This window comes from Doryrhamphus excisus, chromosome 3 (assembly GCF_030265055.1).
Source record: "Doryrhamphus excisus isolate RoL2022-K1 chromosome 3, RoL_Dexc_1.0, whole genome shotgun sequence".
NCBI classification, from domain to species: Eukaryota; Metazoa; Chordata; class Actinopteri; order Syngnathiformes; family Syngnathidae; genus Doryrhamphus; species Doryrhamphus excisus.
Genome location: NC_080468.1, coordinates 4406645 through 4432862, shown reverse-complemented (window position 1 = coordinate 4432862; position 26218 = coordinate 4406645). Strand labels below are relative to the sequence as shown.

The 26218-nt window shown below is 40.7% G+C and overlaps 2 protein-coding genes across 2 annotated transcripts in view; one reads left to right on the top strand and one right to left on the bottom strand.

Annotated features, from left to right (window-relative positions):
* Positions 1-434: 434 nt before the first annotated feature.
* cebpd (CCAAT enhancer binding protein delta) lies at positions 435-1756 on the top strand. The gene has a single exon (XM_058067374.1). It carries the CDS (start codon positions 574-576, stop codon positions 1429-1431), a length of 858 nt encoding a protein of 285 aa, XP_057923357.1. The 5' UTR covers positions 435-573; the 3' UTR covers positions 1432-1756.
* A 133-nt stretch (positions 1757-1889) lies between these two features.
* The window catches only part of spidr (scaffold protein involved in DNA repair), a 36173-nt gene continuing 11844 nt past the window's right edge, over positions 1890-26218 (bottom strand). Inside the window, exons 9-20 of the mRNA XM_058067371.1 lie at positions 20482-20668; positions 20101-20306; positions 13591-13749; positions 11033-11120; positions 9774-9911; positions 9611-9670; positions 8974-9172; positions 7484-7630; positions 6576-6666; positions 6376-6490; positions 3314-3370; positions 1890-2203 (exon numbers count right to left, since the gene is read on the bottom strand). Of these exons, the coding sequence (XP_057923354.1) occupies positions 2084-2203; positions 3314-3370; positions 6376-6490; positions 6576-6666; positions 7484-7630; positions 8974-9172; positions 9611-9670; positions 9774-9911; positions 11033-11120; positions 13591-13749; positions 20101-20306; positions 20482-20668 (1567 nt within the window). The 3' untranslated portion in view covers positions 1890-2083. The remainder of the gene's footprint in view (positions 2204-3313; positions 3371-6375; positions 6491-6575; positions 6667-7483; positions 7631-8973; positions 9173-9610; positions 9671-9773; positions 9912-11032; positions 11121-13590; positions 13750-20100; positions 20307-20481; positions 20669-26218) is intronic.

Here is a 26218-nt window from a genome sequence, read left to right as displayed (position 1 = left end):
CATCTTAGCTTTATTACCACTTTAAAGTGAGACGTCTGTGAAGGTGAACCGAAGTGTCAGTTTTGTTGCTTTACCATACGTATTTAGTCATCTTACAGATTTGAATGTGATCTCTATACAATTACTTCAGTTTTAACATTAAGTAAAGATAATCTTAGGAGAAATTTGTGGTCGCTATTAATAAAATACGAAGAAATATTTATTGTGCATGTCTGTCAAGTGACTAAACGACCACAACCTTTGTAGCAGTATGTAAACAACTCAGGGGCCATTCACGTAGTTGTAGTAAAAGGGGAAAAAAAAAAGAAGTGCATGAACGACCACCCCTTGTAACTTCGAATGGGAAGTTACCGGATACCACGTGATCTTCTCCTTACGTGACTGGCTGGCCAGAGGGAGGTGTGCGTGACGTCACGAGAGAACGATACAAAACAGTCCGCCAAAGTAGACTCGACTCAGAAGCGTCAACTGACAACCTGTCAAAAAAGCACATCCAGCGTGCTAGAAAGGAAGACGGACTTCAGGAGAGTTTTATGCCCAGTTTTCTTTCCAACCTTCCACCCCGCAGAGTTTATGTGTGACATATACAGCCTGGACCCCCACTGCGTGTCTCCACCATGCAACATGAGTTGGGCGATGGAGCCTGCTAACTTCTATGACAGCGCCAAGCTGGGGGGCCCGCAGCCGGGGCCGTGCAAGCCGGGCAGCCGCGTCGAGGAGGGCACCATGGCGGAGCTCACCGCCCCTGCCATCTACGACGATGAGAGCGCCATCGACTTCAGCCAGTACATCGAGTCCATGACATCCGTCCCGAACTTGGAGCTGTGCAACGACGAGCTCTTCCTCGACCTCTTCAACACGGTCAAGCAAGAGAAGGCAGACCTCTACGCCATGCAGGGAGCCATGCTGCCCCTCTGCGGCGGGCAGCAGTTGCCAGCGGGCTACACGGGTGATAGGAGGGCCGAGAAGGGTCCTTATGGGGCACCGATCAAGCAGGAGTCCGACTGGAGTGACAGCGACATGTCGTCGTCACTACCCTGCCAAATAGAAACATGCGCTCAGACCTCCGTAAGCCTCCCCATGGGTCAGCCCACCCCTCCGACCACACCGGAGCCCACCTCCGCCGCCAGCTCGGCCAAGAGCTCCCCGCGGAAGTCGGGCCGAGAGAAGGCGAAGAAGGCGGTGGACAGGTTCAGCATGGAGTACCGGCAGCGGCGAGAGCGGAATAACATCGCCGTCAGAAAGAGCAGGGACAAAGCCAAAATGCGTAACTTGGAGATGCAACAGAAGCTGATCGAGCTGAGCTCAGAGAACGACAGACTCCACAAAAACATCGAGCAACTAACCAGAGAACTCAGCGGCCTCAGAGAGTTCTTCAAGCAGATGCCCAACGCCGCCTTTGCGGGCAGCGTCAGCATAGAGGGTCGGTGACACCCCTCCCCACCCTTCTAACAAACTGAACTTTTTATTTTGGATTTTTAGGATATATACCTCAGAGACATTGTCTTACCATCTGTACCAGATGTATTTTAAGCTTACCATAATGGCACTGGAAAATATATGATGTTGCTGCCATATTTTTTGTGGGATTTTTCCTCTTGTATTAAATTATTTTACCACTGCATTTACATGATGTTATATGGTACATGTTTTATAATTCCAAACTTTGTATAAGAGCCAGAGCATGATCTTTTTCTATTGTTTGTATGAAACAGTTTTTGTCTTATCATTATAATAAAAAAACGAATACATAAAACAGCTGCAAATGTGCAAGACTGACTGGTCTGTTGAGTAGTTTGAAAAGTCACACAGTGCAGACTTAATTCAGAAGTAAGCACTTTTATTGATGTAGAATCCAGCAAGGGTTTAAATATTGCCGGGCCAAAAGAAATGCAATGTACAAGGAAGTCGATGGCGCACGTGTGACAGGACGCATGCCATTGGCCTGTCAACTGCTGCTGCTGCTGCTCCACCACATCACTAACACAAACACCACCTCGTCTTCCTGCAGCAGGGACTAGGATATGAGGAGGCCTTCGAAGGGTGGGTTGGGGGCGGGTCTGACAGAGTTCTCTACTTTCACTCAGAGGGAGATTTCTTCCAGGCTGAGCCACAGAGAAGGTCTCCTGGTGACCATGCGGACATAAACAGTGAGGGGGCCCAGTTCTTTTCCCAGCACGCTGTCCACATTGTACGCTGGGACCTGACAACACACGGCCAATCAAAACAACCTCAATCAGTTTGCATTGGTTAATAGCAGTTGGATACCGAAACCCTTGGAGTACATTTGTTTCTCAAAATGACATAATGCATTTTTATAATCATTAAGCCATAAGAGATCGATGCGATTCATTCACACGTTTGACTCAAACGGCAAAGAATGTCCCAAAAACTGGTGTAAAAATATTATACAGGGTGTACCTAAAGCAAGGGGGTCCAAATCTGTTTTCGGCCCTAAAAATAAAATCAATTCATTATTAACCACATTTATTATTAGATATTGTAACACCTACAACACCAACCTAAGATGTTGACATTTTGTTCAGATGGTTCAACATATTGCATACTGATCTACATTGGATTCGTTTTAGCATTCTTAATACACAAAAGGTCAAAGGGCACCCAAATTACACCCCTTGTGCAGCCTAGTGCTCGGGCTATGGAAACAAAACCTGATGGTGTTATTATATGTTGACATATTTCTTACCCATACGTGTCCGTGTGTTATGACACTTTAAATATACACAGATGTGTTGTGTGTGCACTATTCACATTATACACCTACATTACTATATGTTTACAGTTAATACAAGATCACACTGACTTGTTGACTTGTTTGATACCAGCAACATCCCCCAAATGTCTAATCCTATTTGTATCCATTTTCATGCATTCAACAGCGTGAAGCCTGAAAGCTGCATATCATATATTAATTTGATTTAGGAGATTTTAGCCCTTAAAGGGCCACAATGTTTACAAACCCCCACTGTTGGACAGTTGGACATTTTGCTGTATGCTTTGAAGGGGCAATGATAATGGGTAAGTGCCATCTGGTGGACAAAAAATAAAAATGGAAGGCTAGTAATGCAAATGGAAAACTTAACAGATTGTAATAATTTACATTAAGATGTTAGGGCATGTATCTACCTATTTATCTGTCCATCTATAAAATATATATAACTCTACTGTCCAAAAGAATTCAGTTTTATTACAATGCAGACTATCACAGTGGAGTGCGGCACAATCACAGCAGCAGGCACAGCCCAGTGTTATGCAAGTGTGTTAAAAAAAAAACATATTAAAGCAAACCTACCGCCGTACGCTCCAGCGCAGTCGTATCAAGAATGGACATGATCGTCTTTTGCTGCAGCTGTGCAGTAGAAAGAAAGGTGTGGTGACATGAATGTTATTGTTAATGATCCTCTTAAGGCTGTAAATTAAAACTAATTGTCGGACGAATAATCAGTGCCAGATGCTGAGCGTCAGATTGACCCTGAGTTTAAAGAAATAACATATGCATCACTGCGCTGATGGTTTAATCACTTGGCGTGACTTATTCTGCTGATTACACTTACAGTATTTCACATAACTTCAAACTTCCATATTTACTTAATAGGTAACTTTACATCTATCTGTCCAGCTAGCCACCTACCAATCTATCAAGCTTCTAGGTGACAAGACACTAAGTAAGGTCCATTTACTTTAATCAGTAAACTATGTTAGGCGACACCATTCTTGCTGTCATAGAGAAAACTGAAGAAGACAGACTGAACTTTGCCCCAGGCAGACCATTGACAAGTAGCTACACATATGACCGTTGACCTCATCTACCTTAAATTGGCACTGTTCGAAGACATTATCTCTTCTTCTACAGCCCAAAATACAGTGAAACTTCAAAAAGGCCCACACAGTCCTTTCCCTGACATTCGGATTGTTCATTTCCAAACAATTTCTCCCTTGGGAAATAATGCAACATACTGTCATCTTTTTTAAGTTCCGCGGGCCAAAGTGAGTCCATCATATAAACTTTATTAACTGTACAAACAGTGTAAAGAGATTACTGGAGAACACAGCTAAATTAAACTAAAATCAAGTAAAACGACTTACTTTAAAGCCAGACAAAATGGAGTGGGAACAGGAAGGTGTTTTCAGAGCGTTATGGGATTGGCATGCAGGATGATGGCATGTTGGAATTTTAAATTTTAGTTGAACTCCATATGGTCCAAGCTTTGGAGGTTCTACTGAATGGACAAACTTTAACATTTCAGTTTATGTAAGTGCTTTTGTGAGTTAACCAATAGGGGCGCTACAAAAAGTACAATTTAATACCATGTTCCCTCAAATACAGGTAAGGGCCAGAAAATTAGAATATTTTCATAAACTTGATTTATTTCAGTCATTGTGTTCAAAAGGTATAACTTTTACATTATATTTAATCATTGCACACAGACTGATGCATTTCAAATGTTTATTTCTTTAATTTTGATGATTATAGGTGGCAACAAATGAAAATTCGAAATTCCGTGGGTCAGAAAATTAGAATATTGTGAAAGGGTTCAATTTTGAAGACACCTGGTGTCCTGCAAAGGGCTTTAAATGGTCTCTCAGTCCAGTTCTGAAGCTTACACAAACATGGGGAAGACTTCAGATTTGACAGCTGTCCAAAAGGCAACCATTGACACATTGCACAAGGAGGGCAAGACTCAAAAGGTTATTGCTGAAAAGGTTGGCTGTTCTCAAACCTCTGTGTCCAAACACATTAATGGAGAGGCAAAGGGAAGGAAAAACTGTGGTAGGAAAAAGTGTACAAGCGATAGGAATCACCGCGCCCTGGTGAAGATTGTGAAAAAAAACCCATTCAAAAATGTGGGGGAGATTCACAAGGACTGGACTGCTGCAGGAGTCAGTGCTTCAAGATCCACCACCAAGAGACGCATGAAAGACATGGGTTTCAACTGCCGCATACCTCGTGTCAAGCCTCTTTTGAACAAGAAACAGCGCGAAAAGCGTCTCACCTGGGCTAAGGAAAAAAAGAGCTGGACTGCTGCTGAGTGGTCCAAAGTTATGTTTTCTGATGAAAGCAAATTTTGCATTTCATTTGGAAATCGAGGTCCCAGAGTCTGGAGGAAGAGAGGAGAGGCACGTTGCTTGAAGTCTAGTGTGAAGTTTCCACCATCAGTGATGGTTTGGGGTGCCATGTCATCTGCTGGTGTCGGTCCACTCTGTTTCCTGAGATCCAAGGTCAACGCAGCTGTCTACCAGCAAGTTTTAGAGCACTTCATGCTTCCTGCTGCTGACCTGCTTTATGGAGATGGGGATTTTACGTTCCAACAGGACTTGGCGCCTGCACACAGCGCCAAATCTACCAGTGCCTGGTTTAAGGACCATGATATTTCTGTTCTCAATTGGCCAGCCAACTCGCCTGACCTTAGCCCCATCGAAAATCTGTGGGGTATTGTTAAGAGGAAGATGCAGAATGCCAGACCCAAAAATGCAGAAGAGCTGAAGGCCACTATCAAAGCAACCTGGGCTCTCATAACACCTGAGCAGTGCCAGAAACTGATCGACTCCATGCCACGCCGCATTAATGCAGTCATTGAGGCAAAAGGAGCTCCAACCAAGTATTGAGTACTGTACATTCTCATATTTTTCACGTTCATACTTTTCAGTTGGCCAACATTTCTAAAAATCCTTTTTTTGTATTGGCCTTAGGTAATATTCTAATTTTCTGACCCACGGAATTTCGGATTTTCATTTGTTGCCACCTATAATCATCAAAATTAAAGAAATAAACATTTGAAATGCATCAGTCTGTGTGCAATGATTAAATATAATGTAAAAGTTATACCTTTTGAACACAATGACTGAAATAAATCAAGTTTATGAAAATATTCTAATTTTCTGGCCCTTACCTGTAGTGTCTCTACTCAGCTGCAGTGTTTATTAGAGAAAGTGAGGTCTTTAATTGTGTCAATACATTCTGCATAAACAATTAAATAGTACTAGATACATAAAAACAAATTTATCCCATATGTTTAAATAACATATTAAAGTTATAATATATTATTGTAACTTAAATATAGTTTTATTGTATCTACAGGTACATATCAATAAATGAAGAAAAATCAAGATTTAACACCCCCCAGGTTGTTCTTTTTGTATATCATCTCCTATACCTCCTATACCTCCTATACCAATTGTGGTATCAAAGGCAATTGTAAAGGTTATGTAATGCACTCAATTGTAATTGATGTAATTGATGCATATTCAAATGAAATATAAAACCAAGATACAGTCATGTTTATGAATTAATTGAAGCACAGTGTCCTATAAGAGTGGAGGCCACTATGAGGAAATACGGAAAGGCATACCTACCTTAACCTTTATAGTGCAGTTTTGTAAATAAGCAGAGCTGAGGAAGACCTCCATTTCGACGTGCGTGTCAGGCTTGTCCACAAGTGACTTGCACGAGACACAGTGGAAGCTTTGACTGTGACAAGGGGAACAAATAATTATCCATTTCAACAGCCTGGATGATGATTATTGTAACCTGTGATAAGTCTTGTAAACTGTACCCTCTAGAAAGTATCGTATTGTATCTGCTTCCGCAGTGGCTGCAAACAGGCCAGGAACGGGCCGTGCTCTCATCCACGGCCACTATCACACCTGCAAAATACATACAAAAACATGAAGACACACGCATATTAGAAACTGCCAGCTCATTTCACTGAACTTCATTTTTAGATGCAAGAGTAGATGGTAGTAGATATGTCAGCCAGCATTAGTGAGGAGGTAAGAAACATTTTATCTGAGATGGCGATGAGACATAAAACAGACACATTTGACTTCCCCCCACAAACACAAACACACTGCTCTAAATCAGAAAGCGAATTTAACACTGATAACAAGTTCTAGCACATTCCGGCCCTGGCCCTCTCCTCACTCATAATTTTCAAAAGATGCTATTCACACTTGAGTGCAAAAGATAGTGTTGAATGTTTATTTCCTCAGCCACCTGAGCAAACATGTACGCACGGAGTGGGCCAGAAGAAGCAAGAAGGGGTCACGGTGTGGTCTTTGCCCTCAAGTGTGACACATCAAGTCGACAGATGCTGATTATTATCAGATTTAACTTTTTTCCTTCTCTCTTTTTTCGGCCACGTTTGCACAGTTGGAAGGAATAAAAGAAAGCAAACACTTTTAGCTGATGATGTTGGCCGTCACGCTGCTGAGGCAAATTAAACTTAAGAGGTTGTTTTTAGCAAACATTTAAATGTGTTCACTGAAAATGGACACAACTGAAAACGTGTGTTCCCATCGTGCATCAAAAAAAAAAAAGAAGACGCATTAAGTGACTCAAGTAACACTGAAAGTGTTCTTATTGAAACAAGTTGCAAGGGCCTTGAACTGATCAACATTGCAGATTCTTTTTTTTTTCTTGAGAGGGGACTATCTTGATATAGCGGGAGTGGGAGTGAGTGACCTGTGAGAGTGCACAGCGAGTTGGGCGTGACCTCCGCATCGAGTGGATCCAGTCTCACAGGTTGGGCCAAGGCGTCGGACGACAAGTCCACACTGTCATCATGTGACGTGACATCGATGACAGAATGTTCCACACACAGCAGGACACCTCAATATAGTAAAATAAAAGTGAATGTTAGCATAAAAATGTGGGTTTCTGTGTATTTCCACATACATTTTCCCATTAAAAAAAAACAACGAATGAACATGAATCCATTATAGAACCCCCAAAACACAAAGCACGTTTTTTTTATAGTTTTGCATGTATAGCTTTACATGCAGAAAACAATTCTAAATGTATATGCATTTAAATGATGAATGAAATGAATAAATGAACATTTAAGGTTACTTTCACCTTCATTGAAGACATGAGTCTTGACATGACTGTTCCCAGAGACAACGTGTGGCAGAGAGATCAACACGGACACCACCTTCCTGTTGTGCCATGAGTTAGTTCTTGAATTCAGTGGTGTTTCTCACTTTAATAATGTAACCCAAAACTGAGTCTAAGAAAGTTGCAAGTGTCACCACCAGCATTTTGATAAAAAAAAAAAATATTAGAAACAATACTGAATACAAAAAACTCATGACAAAAAAGGAAGATGGTGTTGAAGAGGAAGGTGCTGATCTCGCTGCCACATTGTGTCTTTGGGAACAATCACATCTTTAATGAAGGTAAAAGTAACCTGATTACATCATAACTGACTTCCACTTCCTACCATTGTTGCCAACTCAGCAACTTTGTCACTAAGTCTGGCAACTTTCCAAACTTTCTTGACGGCATATTTTCTCAAAAGCAACTTGCGACAAATCCAGCGACTTTTCCTGGCGTCGTTGCAGACTTTTCTGGTATTTGGAGACCTAAAAGTGAAAGCATGTATTGTTCTGCACTTTCTGTTCTCAACCAACAGCAGTGAGTGCTGCTAAGAAGTCCGTTCTGCCCCGAAGCAGTCACCAGCGGTCAGTGCACACAAAAAATCCAAACCTACTGTATACATGGCCCTGAGAAAAAGTAATTGCCACCAAACCTAATAACTGTTTGGGCCACTCTAAGCAGCACAACTGCAGTCAAGCATTTGCGATAACTTGCAATGATTCTCTTCAAACGCTGTGGAGTTTGGACCCTCTCATCTTTGCAGAATTGTTGTAATTCAGGGTTTTCAAGCGTTGGACTGCTTATTTAAGGTCATGCCACAGCATCTGAATAGGCATGCACTTTTGTGGACAAAGATTCATTTTTAGCAATGCATTATGTTTTTACACATGTACAGTAGTAACGGTGTAACCTGCAAGTACTTCATCGAAAATGATGTACTGATATAAACTGAACCCCCTATAAGTTATTGAACTAAAATAGCCTTGGCCTGTGCTACTACTACTAATAATAATAACTGTACTTTTTCATTCAGCAGCTTCTAAAGAGAGAAAGACTGGTACGTAATAAAGCACTACCATGTTCTTTGATGGCATCTCTGAATGACAATCGGCACATGGCAGTCGATTGGAACACTTTAAGGACGGAGGAAGTGAGCACACAGGAAGTGTTCACATACACAGCCATCGTTCGCCTGCACGGCTTTACGGAAGCCTCATCCTGCAGGCTCGGGTCCGTCAGCACCAGCCAAACCTCACCTTGACCTATATGGCTGCTCTGAAGCGGAAAGAGACAGAAATATTCACAGCATAACCTAGAAAGCAAAGGGTGTGAAGGGAAATGTTAGATAATCTGCGCTCTTCCGGTTTTAGCTGCGCTCTGTAATTGCTTTAACTGGATGATTCACTCAACAAGTTAGACAAGAGTGTCTCTTTACTAGTGCAGCAGCATACTCATGTCTATCCAGGCAAAGTCCACTGCAGGTTGCTATCTCGTCTTGGTCAAAGTTTAAAGGTTTGGCAAATCAATAGTGGAGAACGGCACATTATCATACACACAGAGATATGAGCACTTTTCTCGACGTCAGAGGCCAATCTTATCAGCTTGAGGGTCAAATAATCTCAATATGGTGCTTTGCGCCGCTTGAGGCACCGTTTTTATCATCCAAAAACAAAAAAGAGAAATACAAACACGAAAAAAGAAATACAAATGTACCTGTATCCTCTTGTAAACAACAGTGGCAACAAAACTGCAACAGTACGTTTCATGTTCAGTCTGGAAGAAGGCAAAAACAAAAGTTATTAGTGCTCACTGTGGATTTGTTATGATACCTGGCAACCATATTTCACATTTTTTGTGTGCATTACAAATGCTTCACCTGCAGTATGTCTCGTAAAGTTTGTTCTGTAGACGGAACGTGGAGTGTGGACATGCTCTGACCTTCGAGAGGCTCGACTGAGTTCTCCTGACCCGACAGCAGGTAGCAGAAGCTGGGAGCTGGGCCCGGAAGACGACTCTTGAATAGAAATATGAACACATGAACATACTTTGAAATTTCCTAGTGATTTCTTTGTTGCACCACTGTACCCAATCCAGGACAGATTCATTGGTTCATCAATGCTACTGTGTAATGATCAGAATTAGCTTGAAAGTCACTCAAGGAGCTGAGATGTTAACAAAAGTTTTTAGCGTTTGATAGATACTTCCTGTTTTCCCAATGACAAACAGGCGTTGCCTTTGTGTCTCTGAGGTCTGGGGGGTGGACAGTTGACAGACAATGATGCCATAGTGACTCAAATAATTCAAAGAATGTCTTCTACTTGTACCTTTATATACGGTGTCATCATTTTTTTATACAACCTTTGACAGTTTTTACAGTGGAACCTCTCCACTAGACAACTAATAATCATCTGCTCCAGGGTCAAAATGCCACCATAAAAAATGTTACTGTAGAGACAATTTATAAAGCAACACAAGTGTCAATGTAGTGTAAAAATAAGCTCACTTTGGACTTAAGGCTTTAAAAAGATGTTTTTCTCAGTTTGAAAAATTGGTGTTCTTAAATGAAGGTTCGATGTTATACCCTCATATTTATGTTGCAACTACAACCTGGATTGAAAAATTATTAATTCATTCATTTTCTACTGACAGTGCTGGAGCCTATCCCAGCTTTCTTCTGGCGAGAGGCGGGGTACACCCTGGACTGGCCGCCAGCCAATCACAGGGCACATATAGACAAACAACCATTCACACTCACATTCATACCTATGGACAATTTGGAGTCACCAATTAACTTAGCATGTTTTTGGAATGTGGGAGGAAACCGGAGAACCCGGAGAAAACCCATGCATGCACAGGGAGAACATGCAAACTCCACACAGATATGGCCGAGGGTGGAACTGAACTCGGGTCTCCTGGCTGTGAGGCCTGCGTGCTAACCACTCGGACGCCTAATGGAAACAACATACTTCAGATTAATCAATTGATAAAGTGATTGTTGCAACCCAAGTGTAGTTCTATTTCACAGCAAACCACAATAGTATACAATATAATACAAGGAAAAAAGGTTTATTGTTTTGTAAACGCATAATTGTACTATGTCGTGCAGGTGTCCAGCGGGTAAAAGTTGGAACTTACACTGGTCAGGTTTGGGGTGTTTCCATGACATTCAAGGGGCATCAGTGGGGGCCACAGACTGTCTATCAGGCTGAAAAGACTGGAGCGCCTGAGAGAGTGAGAGCGAATTTAGATTAAGGAGTGAGGCAATGAAAGAGTGAGTTTTGGGTGGGGTATGATGTGGGGGTGGGGTTGAGGTTGGGATTTGTTGCTGAATAAAGGACTTTAGTGAAAATTTGGCAAGCGGTTTCACTTCTGCTGGAAGGCCAGAGCTGTTAAGGCGGCGTGCTTGTTAACGTCACATAGCGAGAACGTGCTCAGGCTGGCAGGGTTCATACGAACAAGAACACTTTTTACAAGTGGGATCTGACACTGTCAAGGCGAGTGGAAAGATTGGTAGCGCACATACACACACAAAATAAAGCAGACAAGTAATTACATGTGATTGTGCAGCTTGATTAAGCCTGCAGTAATGACAGACAACTCATGCTTGATGAATACTGTAGCTGTTCCATCAAACCGAAACTCTGAGGAAGAAAGCAAAGGAAAAGGAAAGAAGAAACTCCAGCACGAGCTGACAGCAGCCTTCTCAATGCTACTTATTCATCCGTGCGCTTGCCCGTCTTATCAGCAACTTAGTCAGCCTTGTAATCATAGGCTTCCTTTGTATGGAACTGGTTCTGCAGCCCATTCAAGTCCAGTGAGACTGCTTGAGGATGAGTAACTACAAACTCAGCGACACTTGCTATTCTGCTGTTTCTAGTCATTTTTACTTGCAGATTTAAAGAAAGCTGTGTTTTTCCATGTCATTTACATGTGCTACCAAGCCGGCTCGGCCCAAACAGGCCCAATGTTTTGTATTTTGATTTATGTGACACATGTCAAATAGCATTGACGGGAAAAAAATGCTGCTCCCCGTGACGGGCAACATGAGTAAGGTACATTGCTAGCATCGCTGCCAAAAGAGGCAAAAGGCTGACATTTACAAGGCCTTACGTTTGACATTTGAATAAAATATGCCTGCTCTTTTTTTAAGCGAGAGATTGATGTGGAAGACTGACAGCTGTGTGTAGAAAAGATACAAGAGGCTCCGAGTTAGTTCTCTTAGCCTGAAGACAGGTCCGAGGGTATCGATGTGCATTTTCAGCCCACAAGCATATTGTAAAAATATAATTACTTTATTCATGAGCTATACTGTAGGGTTACAGTTACTTCATTTCTTTTTCACTTTAACAATCTCGTTTAACTGTGTTAAGTATACAAACCTTTAGTACACTTAAACCTTTAAACACTTAACATTTAGTCTGTGCTACTGACACGTGTCTTAAAAACATTATAGATTTTATAAATGTAAATCCCTGTGACGTCACAGTGAGCCGGACTTCCGTATATGAGCGTTCCCGAAAACAAGCTGTAGACTTGCCCTCCATGCTCTGCGAACTGTGAAGATTTCACTGTGTTAGCACGGAGTGTGACCAATCATAGCGGGCTGGGGGTGGAATAACTTAAAACAGACCGTTCTGGAAAGCCAATGAAATACAGCTGAAATAGATGCAGATTCTGGAAGATCTAGAAAGCTTTCTGTGCGGGTTATTGTGTGGAGCTTCTCGATATGAGTCATCAACTCAATACAAAAGGGCCGAAGAATGAGCATAATAGGTCTCCTTTAAAACTTATTTTCATACCTGGGAAAGGTAAGGCTTGTGTTTTACTCTATTACATTAGGTTATTACATATTTTCATACTTGTATGACAGTTAAGACATGGTTTGTAAGGGTTATATGATGGGGACAGTTTGACTCTGGAATGGTTTGCTTATTTATTATGGGAATTTTCTCTTTTTTTTTTTCTCAATGTGAATTTGTGAATTTGACTGGTGTCCTTGTCACGCTTTTGTCCCATTTTGGAGGTTCCACTGAATTTCCTTTAATATTCAAGAAAGCAAGTTACCAAAAATGTGCAACTCTTCCGTATACAAAGAACCGAATAGCAACTGCCCTCTATGAAAATAAAAGCCTCCTTTAACCAAGCCACTGAAAACCTTCTGTCTTTCCACAGGAGCCAACAACATGGCCCAAGTGTAAGCACCTAAGACGGGCCATCCATCACAAACTGTCCACAACCTCGAGGAATATTATAGGACGTAAACATATCCACCCCCATGAGATGTTCTCATGTCGGTTCTTCTAACTGGTTCTAATCTGGGACCCTGTCCGCTGTCGCTCACAAGTCCACCTCAGTATCCCCTTACATGTAAACAAAGTAGCACGTCGAGACAGGACGACATGATGAGGTTCATGTAAGCTGCAGACAGAGGAGCAATGAAGGGTGCTTTCATTCATAAGATGTTAAAGTCATGTATGCGACGACTGAGCTTGTGGCTCAAGCGGTCGCACTTGCTGACGCTTTTTGCTATCCACACTTTAAGCAGAAGCCCCTATTAAAAGTACTGTATGAGAATGTTACATTAATGGTTACCTGCTGAGGAAACTGCAGTCAAACTGAAGTGAAAAGCTATGTACAATGCTTTAAAAAAAAAAAGAAAAAAGACAAGACTCAGTGAGGTGAGCGAGTTTCACCTGTCTCGGGTGATGCGCTGCACCACCTTCAAACCTCTGAGCATGCATGTCTTCCCCTGCCACGCCTGGTGGTACTGGCGCAGGGCATCCTGGCAGGGCAGGATGTGTAGCTGGACCACGCTGAACATCCCGTAGTTGTCCTGGACGAGAACACAAATCCTGGGAAACACAGTCAACATAAGGATTAGCATTGGGGCTACACTGACAAGAAAAAATACAGTCAATTTATTCAAAGAAATATTTGTCATTATACCAAAATAAAGTTAGAATACTATACTATATTATTATTATATATGTATGAAGTTATTTTGCCCCCTGAAATTGCGCATCATGATGGCGGATGGAAGCAGAGTGCACATACGCGTATGTGAGACAAAAAAAGATTTTGGTTTTCAAAGGCTGTAGTCTTAAGGTTTTGAACAGATTATTTCACTTTTCACTTGTTTGCAATAGATTGCGTACTCAAAAAAATGTTTGTCCCACATTTCTTTCAAGTCAAAATGATACAGGAGTAAAGTCAGATTTTTACAAGATAAAAGCCTGAAATAGCCAGAATCAGAACATCAACAATAAAGTAGGTTATTGTGAACAAAAGTACAAGAATAATAAAGACGTCATTTTAGAGAGTGAATGTAAAAATCCCCACACAAATGTAATTTACAAGCTTTTGCTATTATTACGATTTTATTTGTATAATATTGTGAGCTTATTGTTGTAGTAGTGGTAATATTTTTTTCTTTTCAGCATGCTCCTAATATGGTACCTGCCTATGATAACTATTGTAACAATGCTATGCTTTCAACCCTCAAGGCCTTTTTCACAGTAACAAAAGGCTCGCAGTTTCAATATTGCCAAATTTTCAACCAAAACAGACTTCAATTTTACTACTCCTAAATTATTATTGTGATCCTCACAGAGTGCAAAATAACTACTAATATAATAATAACCTCTGTGACAAACCAATAACACAGAGCAAAGATGTCACTGACACCTGAGAGTGTTTATGCTCGTGGCTGGTTTGACTGGCTGCTGCTGACAGAAAGGAACCTTTGGCCTATAAAATTACTAAGTTAAGTGTTGTGTATTCATGGGAGCAGAAAGCTGGAAGCGTTACAGGACCCACTATCTCTGGCAGTCAAGTCCAGACACAGCCCTGCACCAGTATGGAGGAGTAAACACTGGAGGTTAAATCCCCCGGTTAAACGAGCAAGGCAACGGGAGTAGGAGGGAGAAAAATGACTGGGAAAAAGGGAGGAGGGAGGACTGTCAGCAGACCCATCATGTATGTGCATGCTTGCAAAAAAAATTCCAGGCAGTGGGAAGTTTCAAGATTGTTTTCAACCACCTGATTGGCACTATAAATGTAACTGTTTGTAAACATGAGGTCTGTCTGTGTTTGTTTAGAGAGTTCTGAAAATAGATGTCAAAATAACATTCTTCACATGACTTTAGGTGCTGTGAGCTTGTGGTCTAACCAAAGTTATTCCTGATTGTTTGCATTAAGTCAGGACCTAAATACAGATCTGGTTCACAGCTAAGAAAAACAACATATGGATTGAGGTTTCAACAGATCCCACCCGGGCCGATTTCTTGAAAAAAAATTATATTAGCACAATGTGTCAATAACAGCATGGCCACACCACACCACACAACAAGAGAGAAACATCAGGATCATTTCTAAAAAAGAAAAAATAAGAATCTTTTGAGCACAACATACCCCAGCTGAAAGGGGCTAAGGTCCAAAGAAGAAAACATTTTTGCAGCTGAAACAAGCCGAGTTAAACTTCTTTACATTAGTGTGTTTTGTTGGTGTCAAGCAATGTAAACACAGCACTTCCTTCCCTATAAAACATTTTCAAACTTCCCATTGCACATTACCCTGAGAATAAAAAAATAGTCTGTAAAATGTGGAGTCAACTGAAAGCTTGCCACAGTGTGTGATCGCTCACATTTCAATTCATTCGATCGACTTTGTTTACACATTTTTCCTGGCTCTTTCTTTCTGGCACTTTCTTCTGTCCTCTCTGGTGGTAGCTCGCTAGAGTCATTATCCTAACCTCTGATCCATGGACATCAAATGTGACTTTTTTTTACTTCATGGTGACATTTAATGTTGTATTTAAAACAAACAAGCAGGAGTAAAGATGGTTATCACGTTCATGGGGTACGTGCTACCTTACTTTTTTAAAGTGTCACTTAACAACCTTGCTCTATGCTCTTGCGCCCTCTGCACTGATTTTGCGTAGCTCATCAAAGAATATTTGCTATAACACTTAGTATTTTTTATAACTCTTCATTTTAGAGATTACTCATTCATTCATTTTCTAACGCTTATCCTCACGAGGGTTGCAAGGGTGCTGCAGCTATCCCAGCTGTCTTTGGGCGAGAGGCGGGGTACACCCTGGACTGTTTGCCAGCCAATCACAGGGCACTTATAGACAAACAACCATTCACACTCACATTCATACCTATGGACAATTTGGAGTCGCCAATTAACCTAGCATGTTTTTGCAGGAAGCCAGAGTACCCGGAGAAACGCATGCGAGAACATGCAAACTCCACAGAGAGATGACCGAGACTGTAATCGAACTCGGGTCTCCTAGCTGTGTGGCCTGCACGCTAACCACTCGTCCACACAGCAAATTAATATAACTCTAAAACAAAAATCTAATTCAATTTCAGGCTTGTGTTGAATAGTACAAAATGTGTTTCACACAATTAAAGGCAAAGTCCCCCTATCCGCAAAACAGGTGGGACAATGTCACACATTTGTTATGACACAAGACAAAAAGATCTGTTTTACTGTTTTACACAAATGCTGAAGCTGGAATTTTGTCAAAATATTCAGTCTGGCCCAATTTTCCAAACGTTACATTTTTATGGACAAAAACATACATTTGCGTATGGACACAATGCCAAAACATGCAAATATGTGCATCCTTGTACAGCACTTGGGGGAAGCATGATGTGTTTTAAAATGTGCTTTAGAAATAAACCTCAACCTTAATTCAGAAAACTATATCATCAGCAATAGCAAGATTTATTACTTATGAGGTTTTTGTCTCTCATAATAATAAAAAGTTTCCTTTAAAAACAGCATTTTGTGTTCAACTGTGTGGTCATGAACTCATATTTAAATTTGTTTGAGGATCTGAAACATTTAAGTGTGACAAACATGCAAAAGGACTTTTAGCTGTCCTCCTTTTAGCTGTCCTCAGTCTAACTTCCTAAAATGTGAGACCTCTCACTCCTGAAAAACCTCCTGCCATTGGTGAGCTTCTGTCGTAGGCTGTTTTGAGGGATCTGTTATTGTGAGCATTCACAGAATTCTAAGCAGTTTTCTTCCAGGAACTCCTCACTCTGTGCAAGCTGCACACACACACAGTCACACTGTGTACGCTCCCCAAGCACATGGACATTACTTGGCAACACACGAAGAAAGTGACCTATGCAATAAGAATACAGCAGAGAGGCCTTATTGGTGCGGGGGGTGGACAGGCGGGATTCCTTTTTATGTGCTGTCCACCAATCAGTGCGAGGGGGGTGATAAACATGGCTGAAACAGGATCCTTGGAGCACATTGTGTTCCTTCACCACTATAAAAAAAGAACTAGACTCTTCTCACTTCCTGCAAACACTTAATCTTTTTGTTTATTCTATTCCAAATTTACAGGAATCTTCTTCAGTCGTAAATATCGCCCTCCCTTTCACTGGGCACGTTAACAAAAAAAGGATCAAAAACATTGTGACTCATAGAGGCTGGGGACTCGATAGGAGAGACAAAGTGTCCTAGTCGTCACATAGAACAGGACCACCAAGGTGCAAATTATTATTATTTTTTTTTTACACGAGCATCCTGGAAAAGTACAATGGAAGCAGAATGGTAAAAACCTCTTCTAATAAAACTTTTGTGTGTAGATGACGTTAGAAATGAGTGGTGGAGGTAGAGTGTGTGGCCTCCTGGCAAATATGCAGCTATGAGCAGGCAAGTCCTTGTTATCTGGATGAACCTCTGCCCCACCTCCATCCCGTAACTACTAACTAAACCTGTTGACTGTGGTTGAGTTAAGAGGAAGGAAAGGGAGTGTTTCCGGCCAGAGGGCGGTGTTTGTTTACCAGCCAGGGGGGCAGCATGGCAGGAGCAAGTGTCAAATTACAACTGCTATACACTTGTCAGCTGACCTGGTCTCCTCCTCCTCACTACCCACCCCTCTCACCTCATCCCACTATGACAAAACCAATGTCTTTATTTTATTACTAGCACAGTTCAAGCATGCTCAGAGAGGGGCCAGGCAACTAAAGGTCAGATTGGATAGCCCGACTTCAAATGGCACATTCACTGATTCATTAACCACAACGAGACCACTCTACTGAATCTGGGTGACATTTCAATGTCATGTGAGATTTTAGAGAGCCTTTCTGTTTTACCTCTGAAGGATGGACCTCCATCCATCCATTTCTGTACCGCCTATCCTGTTCAGGGTCTCAGCAGTCCGAGGACATTTGAATTGACCAGAGAATGCTGAAAAGACTGTTATGTAAACCAGTCCACTACCAGTGGAATACAGTTTGTACTAATTAAGTTAATCAATCACTGACTTGGGTTGTTTGGCTTAGTTGGGGACCAGAGGACAGAAGGGTCAAAACAGCCTTGAGAACATACTGGGTGTCCTCTTCCAGAATCAGCGAGTCAAGGCACCCTTAAATCAGGCATTGAACACTCTAAACTGCTCAGGGGCCCTTCAGCATAGCTTAGTACCTTTCCACCTTCTGACTGTGTTTGGTTATGGTGCATGACAATTCACCCTTTGGAGAGGTTAATTAATTACAATCAATCAATCAATCAATACTAATCATACTAATATTAATCAATACTAATACTAATATTGGCGACCAGTCCAGGGCGTACCCCGCCTCTCGCCCAAAGACAGCTGGGATAGGCTCCAGCACCCCTGCGACCCTCGTGAAGAAAAAGCGGTAGAAAATGAATGAATGAATAATACTAATACTAATCCATAGTCAAATCGACAACTACCATTGCATTCAGCATTCTCCCTCTCTCACAGTGATAACAGAAGTTTTATGGCTCTTCTTCGAACCCTCCGCAAAGCAGTGTTATTTATGGAGTTTTTCCCTTGAGGCTTCCTTGCTAAGGGGGCGTTTACACAGACTATTAACTGAAAAGTTTGGCATTTGTTTTACATGACTACAGCGTTTGATGCCATGGGATCGACAACCATGCATTTTAACCCCCAATTACATATTTATTATACTATATGTACAGTATGTTCTACTACTGAACCGCTGATCATAGTAAAAGGGTGAAAAATTGTCAAAACATCCACCCCTCCTGTGTGGCCTGTGTTATATTACTTTTCAAACAAATTGGATTCATTTGAAATTTCACCCACAGCTCAAAGTGCTCTACAAAACACCCACTGTAACTTTAGAGTGTTTAGCCAAATCACTAACAAATTTGGTACACTGACAAGCATATGTGTATACAATTTGATCAACAGTGGCTGATAAACATGGCCGCCATCAAACTAAATGTCTCTGGACTTAGCAACTACTTGTCCATAACTCATTGACCATTTGTCTAATCATTATACAACTATGAGGATATCTGTATTGCATGGATGCTTGCATGTCTTACAGTAATGTGAAACAATTAGGACATGACATGGTGTCAATTTGGGATGCACCCCGGGGGCCGAGTGGTTAGCCCACACAGCTAGCAGACCCGAGTTCGATTCCACCCTCGGCCATCTCTGTGTGGAGTTTGCATGTTCTCCCTGTGCATGCGTGGGTTTTCTCCGGGGACTCCGGTTTCCTCCCACATTCCAAAAAACATGCAAGCAAGGTTAATTGGTGACTCCAAATTGTCCATAGGTATGAATGTGAGTGTAAATGGTTGCTTGTCTATATGTGCCCTGTGATTATATATGCCCCCCCCCCCCCCCCCGACCCTTGTGAGTATAAGCAGTAGAAAATGAATGAATTGTGTCAATTCTGATAAAAACGAAAGCAAGTCAAAGAAATAATCTCACTTTGAAATCTGCAGGTTACCATAGCTTTTCATACAACTAAGGCTCTTTGACACAGTTTTGAGAATATTCCAAAAAATAAATAAATAAACGGCTACAAACCTGTTCTACCCAGTGCAGTGCGAGTGGGCAACAATTCAACTGTGGCTTGCTGGTGCATGAGATTCTCAAAACATCACGCTGTCTTTTCTCCAGAATTGGCGTGCATCGCTCACAGTGGGGCTGGATTCAATTAGACATGTTTGTGTCTTTTGTCAAACAACGGCATATGGCTACAGTGTGCGTACTCTGTGAGGCCTGAGAACAATAGCCCTAACCACTGGGACACAATGTGCCACCAAGGAGTAACCCTCCGCACTGTGGTGCACAAGCATATGAATCAGATGAAATATATTTAATCCCTTCAAAACTCTTCTGGCATGACAAACTTCAGTCAGTGGGAAACAAAACGGTCCAAAATTACCTGCTTTTGCCTTTCTGTTCAACAGGAGGAGCTGAGGAGGACCTGGAGGAAAGCCTAGAGAAGACTGGCACAGGGATGGAATACACTCTCTGGACCATCACCATCACGTCCTGGCTCACAGAACCAGCCTGGCCCATCCCCTCAATAGATTCCAGGAGAGAGTGGTATCTTGGTAGGATACCAGGATGCCCATCAGAGGCTACTTCCTGAGGGTGATAAAGATGTACAAATTGTACAGATGCAATGAACCACTGACACATGGTATTCCTTGAAAGCAGCAATAAATTGAAACATGTGTTTATAATATTTGCCGAATGACTGACCAATGCCTGAAGTATGACATTATTCATGTTCTTACACATAAAACTTGAGAAAGCACACCTGTCTGGTATCATTTTCCACAGAACCCCTGCAAACTTCCAGCATTCCAAATCTTCGGGACAGAGGATAAGGCATGACCCTCTTGCAAGCCGCAAGCAGGCCTTTTGAGGTGGAGTTGCTGACTTTCCGGCTAAAGTGCGTATTGAGAATTATATCACAGCCTAAACTCTCCAGGGAAAGAGTTTGCCTGCAAAGAAAATGAATGAGGCTCATCAGTTTCCAAACATTTGGTCCTCCCATTCACCTGCATCAAGTTCAAACGAGAAACAGATTTTATGAAGAAAAAAAATAAACCAGATGGGAATAAATAAGATTACAGGAATGTTGGGGCGACATGTCAAACTCTGATATGAAAAGTTAGAATGCAGAACAGATGTACGTGATCTTCCCTGTTACCATAATAAACATTGAACAATACATATATATAGAAAATTATTTCTGAGATGTAACCAGTGTTGGGCAAATTACATTACTTCAAAAAGTATTTCGTTTAAAGCCTCTTTGTGACTCTCTTGGGACACTACAATAATAATGCCACAGTATTTCACCGCCGGTAACGGCTTTATGACGCAACAAACTAGTTACTAGTTACTTTGATTACCTGTTACTGGGAAACAATAAAAGTAACACCGTTATTTTTAACAAGGTTATTCCAACTGTGGTTGTTACAATGCTTCTTGCCAGAAAAATGGTTCAGTATACTGTTGGTAAGGCCATTTGTAAAAAAAAACATGCATTTCTTTGATGAGCAGCACCGTGCTACATGTAAAATGTGCCAAAACTGTGGGAGTTCTTTGGGGAATGGATGATTAAGGTCTCATGAATTTCAATGAAGAAACAAGACATATTGGGCATTTTACAATGCATTCTTTTAACAAACATTTAACACACATGTATTATTCCAACAAGAAGCTCGGTCACACACTGCTACGAGACGACATTCCACTCCCAAGTTTTTAGACACGATTGTGTTTGTTACTCCTGCATAAACAGCACGCCCAAGCTTGTTCTTCAAGTGTTGATTTGGGTTGAGTTCAGGACTCTTGGCAGGGCGCTCTATTCTATCTACTCCCAAATTCCAGCACTAGGCTGTGTGCAGCGCACTGCACTGTAGTGTAGTGTTCCACCTTGGAGGATGGAGTTCGTTCCCAGACTGGAAATATGTGATTGACACTAGTTGCAGATAGAGGATTATCTCCACCACACACACACACAGATGACAAGCTAGCCTCTATGAAACAGCAATCAGCAATCAACAATCAACTTTCTATTTGTGTTCTCCTGAACCTACAATCAGACTTCTCTAGGCAGAAAGATCACAGAACATAACATTCATCTCTCTGTTCAAATAATGAGTAGCTGCACCATTCTTGTTAATCACCTTGAAAATTGGTATGGGCATACTTGATGCCAGCATTTCCAGGAGGCAACTGGGAATGTTGCTCTGGGTGGTGAAGATGGCTTCACTGAGAGTATCCACTGATTGGAACTGACGTTCATTTTTATAAACTTCCCTTGCCATCCATCCCCAAATGTTCTCAATTGGATGGAGATGAGAGAAACACAAAGAATAGTCCAAAAGAGTGAGGTTATTAACAGCCTATTTCAGTTCAAAGCTTGTTAATTAACTGCCGACTCAAGAAAAAAAATTGTCTCACACCCATTTCTTCATTTTGTAACTTTATGTAGGACTCTACTTTTTTGGAATTTTGCCACATGAGACATGAACACACATGACTTTCTCTTTGGTGTGCATTCTACAGATATGAAAACAGATAAAAATAGGCTGCTCATTGATGCACTTACTAGGGCACACCTATTCCACATACAAAGCCCGCTATTAAAACACGACTAAAACTTTCCGACAACATTTACAGCAAGAGGCACATTCATGATAACATGTAAAACAGTATTTTGCCTGACTTTAGTCGTGTTAAGCATTCTCCGAACTTCCTTCCAGGATGCATTGATTTCACATAGCAACAAATATAGCTCCACTACACTGAACGTTAACCCAAAAACAAAAACACAGCGGCATCTCTAGCCTTACCTTTCGGTAGTGGCCTTTGGCATTGTGAGCGTGGCGATGACGTGCTTTGAACGAGTGTGTGGTGACTTATTTAGCTGTTTTTATATCTTTATAATACATTTTGATCAGGAGGGTATTTGATAACACACATACTTAATACCTTTTATAATATTTTTTACAGACTACAGTTGGCTAGCTTCTCAAACCTAACAGCTTCGACTGCTCTCTTGTAGACTTCTTCAGAGAGGTCATGTGATGTATGAGGTATGAAATACTAGCCAACTCTAGTGTGGAAAAACAAACTGTTTAAATGTATGAAATGAACCTCATTGGATTACATAATTCATACTGCTTAAAAATACAACTCCATCAAATGCATGTTCCTTACAAATGGACCATCATCTAAAAGGGAAATAATCAGGTTTTACAATAGTTAACATTTATGGGCAAGAGGCATTGTTATGACAGAAAAATCAAAAAAGTTTTTTTTTTGTTTATTTTCATAAGATGTATTATTTTCTAATAATTCCCATGCATGTGACATTCTCATAGATGAAAACGTGCAGTTCAGCACAGCTTCCTTCAGCCGCCTTCCAAATGTGACATCATCTACGGAACAAAACATTCGCGCCTGTCACAATCGGGCGCCATGATTGTTGGTTGAGGACATGAAAAACACAAGTTTCTATTATTTGACATTACTTTCAGTGGGTTCGGTTTCACTTGTCAGTGTGTACCACAGTGGATATGCATGTATTTAGGGGGAAAAAAACAAGCAAAACCTTTGTGCTCGAGTATTTGTACATTTGTACACCTGAAAGAGCCTGAGTGGCACCCTTCCTGATTATTAAAAGAACTTGAAAAACAGCCTCATAATTACATAGCACATTGTTTATAGTAACACTGATTTACGGTTTAAGTCTTTCCACATGTGACACAGAGGAATAGAATGGTGGCCGATTGCTGAGTCAGCGCCAAGTGTACTCTGTGGGTAGCTCTGTCATGCGTGTTGCAGCTTGTATCTGACGTGCTGATCAATAAAGAGCATGTTCAAGTGGAAAGAACTGTTTGTTTAGATGTGTACCGCTGGAAGATAATCATCATAAATCAAAGTTTAATTAAACTCGTCTTTGGTTGTTTTTTTTTGTGTAATGTTCAGTTCAGTATATTATAATGAAGTAATGAGTTCAAAATGAGATATTTAGATGTTAAAAATTCATTTTCATGTACACAAATTAAACATGCGTGTCTTTAGAAAAACTCAAATCAGAGGTGAACAAAACATATTGGTTAATTATAAAATAGTCCCAAGTGTATTTAATTTAATTGCAAGACAAAATGTGTATTGTCCTTTGACTACATAATCCACCACCATGATGAATCCCATCAAGCGCAGCAAGTGACAAGTTGGCATTGCAGGAATGTTGAGTCTATGCAGTGTGCAGTACTGTATTCTGTAATAAAGATGTGTATTTAGTGAAAACTGTAAGCTTTAGCTGTATAAATGTGGACATAAGCCTGACCCATTTGAGGCTAGGACTAAAAAAAATATTTAACATTTCTGTTCCTATATTCATTACTCTATATACTATATGTAAGGACTTTACATTAATTACAAATATTGATTTTCTTCTGTAGAGCACTCACTGCATGGAATATAATAATTGGAGTTCATTACAGGGGTGACCGTAAATAATTGTATTACCATAATACTAGTAATACTAATTATAATCATAATAATCTTATGTATATATCATTTTATTAATTATTTTCCCTAAAATGTTATTATCCATCATTAGAAAACAACTACTTTGTGCTACATTTTTAAACACTATCTAAAAGAGTTCAGAGTGTCAATATTATTTCTCTCAGCAGTCCTAAAAATATTATGAACAACTGACAGGGATAAATCTTCATTAGGAGTAAATATTTACGGTGAATAAATACATCCCGAGCAGCTATTCACCAAACAACTTCCATTGCTTATGAAAACCCTCCGAGGAGGAAGTCACTGTATACGACCATGATTATCATCAATGCAACAGTACACAGTGTACGTGGAGCAGAAAGTACAGTACAGCGGAACAGGAACAGGAAGTGTCTTCCTATTGTGAACAGGTGAGTGGGCAGCTGACAGGTAGGTGTCTCAAGGAGTGGCCCGGCTGCTGTCGTCATAGCTCAGAGGTGAATAATCCTTGCAGGTATTTCCGCTCAAACCGCAGTTTACTCGGGGCAGGGAGTGGGAGGAAATCGGGGTGAGGGGAGTAAGTCAACCTACGCACTTTAGGAATGATAGAGGAGATAAATCCCTAAGGTGTCACGCAGGAAGCTGGTGGAATTTTACTAGACATACCGCAGCACTAGAAGTGGGACTTTTTCCCTCACTTACAACACTATATACATTTCATGAAATACATAAAATATTACAAATATCCAGTAGATCAGGGGTGTGGAAATGTGACACGTTTTATATATTTATATATTTTATATATAGTTTTATATATTTTATATATATATATATATATTTTATATATTTTTTTATTGAATTGGTTTGGTTTCCATTTTTACTTTCTAAAAATACAATTAAAAATAACAGCAACAAAAGAAAAAAGCTAAAAGGCAAGAAAAAGAAAAAGTTGAAACTAATGACCTAAATAATAGACTTATATAACATATATATAATATATTATAAGATGTTTACACACACACACACCTGATCAAAATTAACACCAATTGAAAAACTGTAAAAATCTACATTTTGCACTGTTTTAAGGGGAACTATTATGCTTTGTCCACTTTTCTAACCTATAAATGTTGTTGAATGAATAACCTATAAATGTAGAATGTTATTTTTCCATATTAAACAATGCTAAAGTTTTAGATAATTAGGTTTTCACATTTGCAAGTGAGCCGAAAAAGACAAGGGTCGGCGTGGTTCAGCTGGTAAGTGTGGTCGTCTCCCAACCTGAAGTGTGTGTGAGTTTGATACTCCGTACTGCTGTGATCATGAATTGGTGTTGGACATTTGTGTAAACAGGGTGTTCAAAATGAAGTTTCTAGTGGCATGAAAGCGATGGATGAAAGACAGTGAACACGAAGGCAGCACCGGGCGAGTTACGCTACCAAATGTGAATGGATTATGGATGCTTGGGCTAAGGTATCTGCTTTAACTGCTGTCCGAGCTTTGGAGAAAGCAGTCGTGATTACTGAACAGCCACCTGATCACGAGACTTTGGATTAGCCTTTTTAGACGATTATGAAACAATCACAAGTAAAACTGCTTGCATTGCAGTGAAAAGTGAAAGAACCGTCCTGGGTTTATGGTTACGATATATCAGAATACACTTTGATGCAGACTGGTTTATATGTAACTTAATAGCATATCTATATTGGATTAGCCCTATTAAAAATGAAAAATATCAAAATGGCACACTTTCATTTTTCGGTATGCAGCCCTGAGTGGGACAGGTTTGGTCACCAGTGATGTAGATAGATATGCTTCATTATTTAAAGGAAAAATCTTACAAAGGTTGTCAAAATAAAGTGAATTTATAGATATATGTTCATGGGCCTTCGGTTCTAACTTGGGATTTTAGAAACTGAAAGGTGCTGAAGTCGCCATGTGTTTCCAATCTGGTGTCTTTGGCTCCTTCCACACTCTTGCTCCCAAATGCTTCAGAAAATAATCTAGTGTTTTTTCCCCCCAGC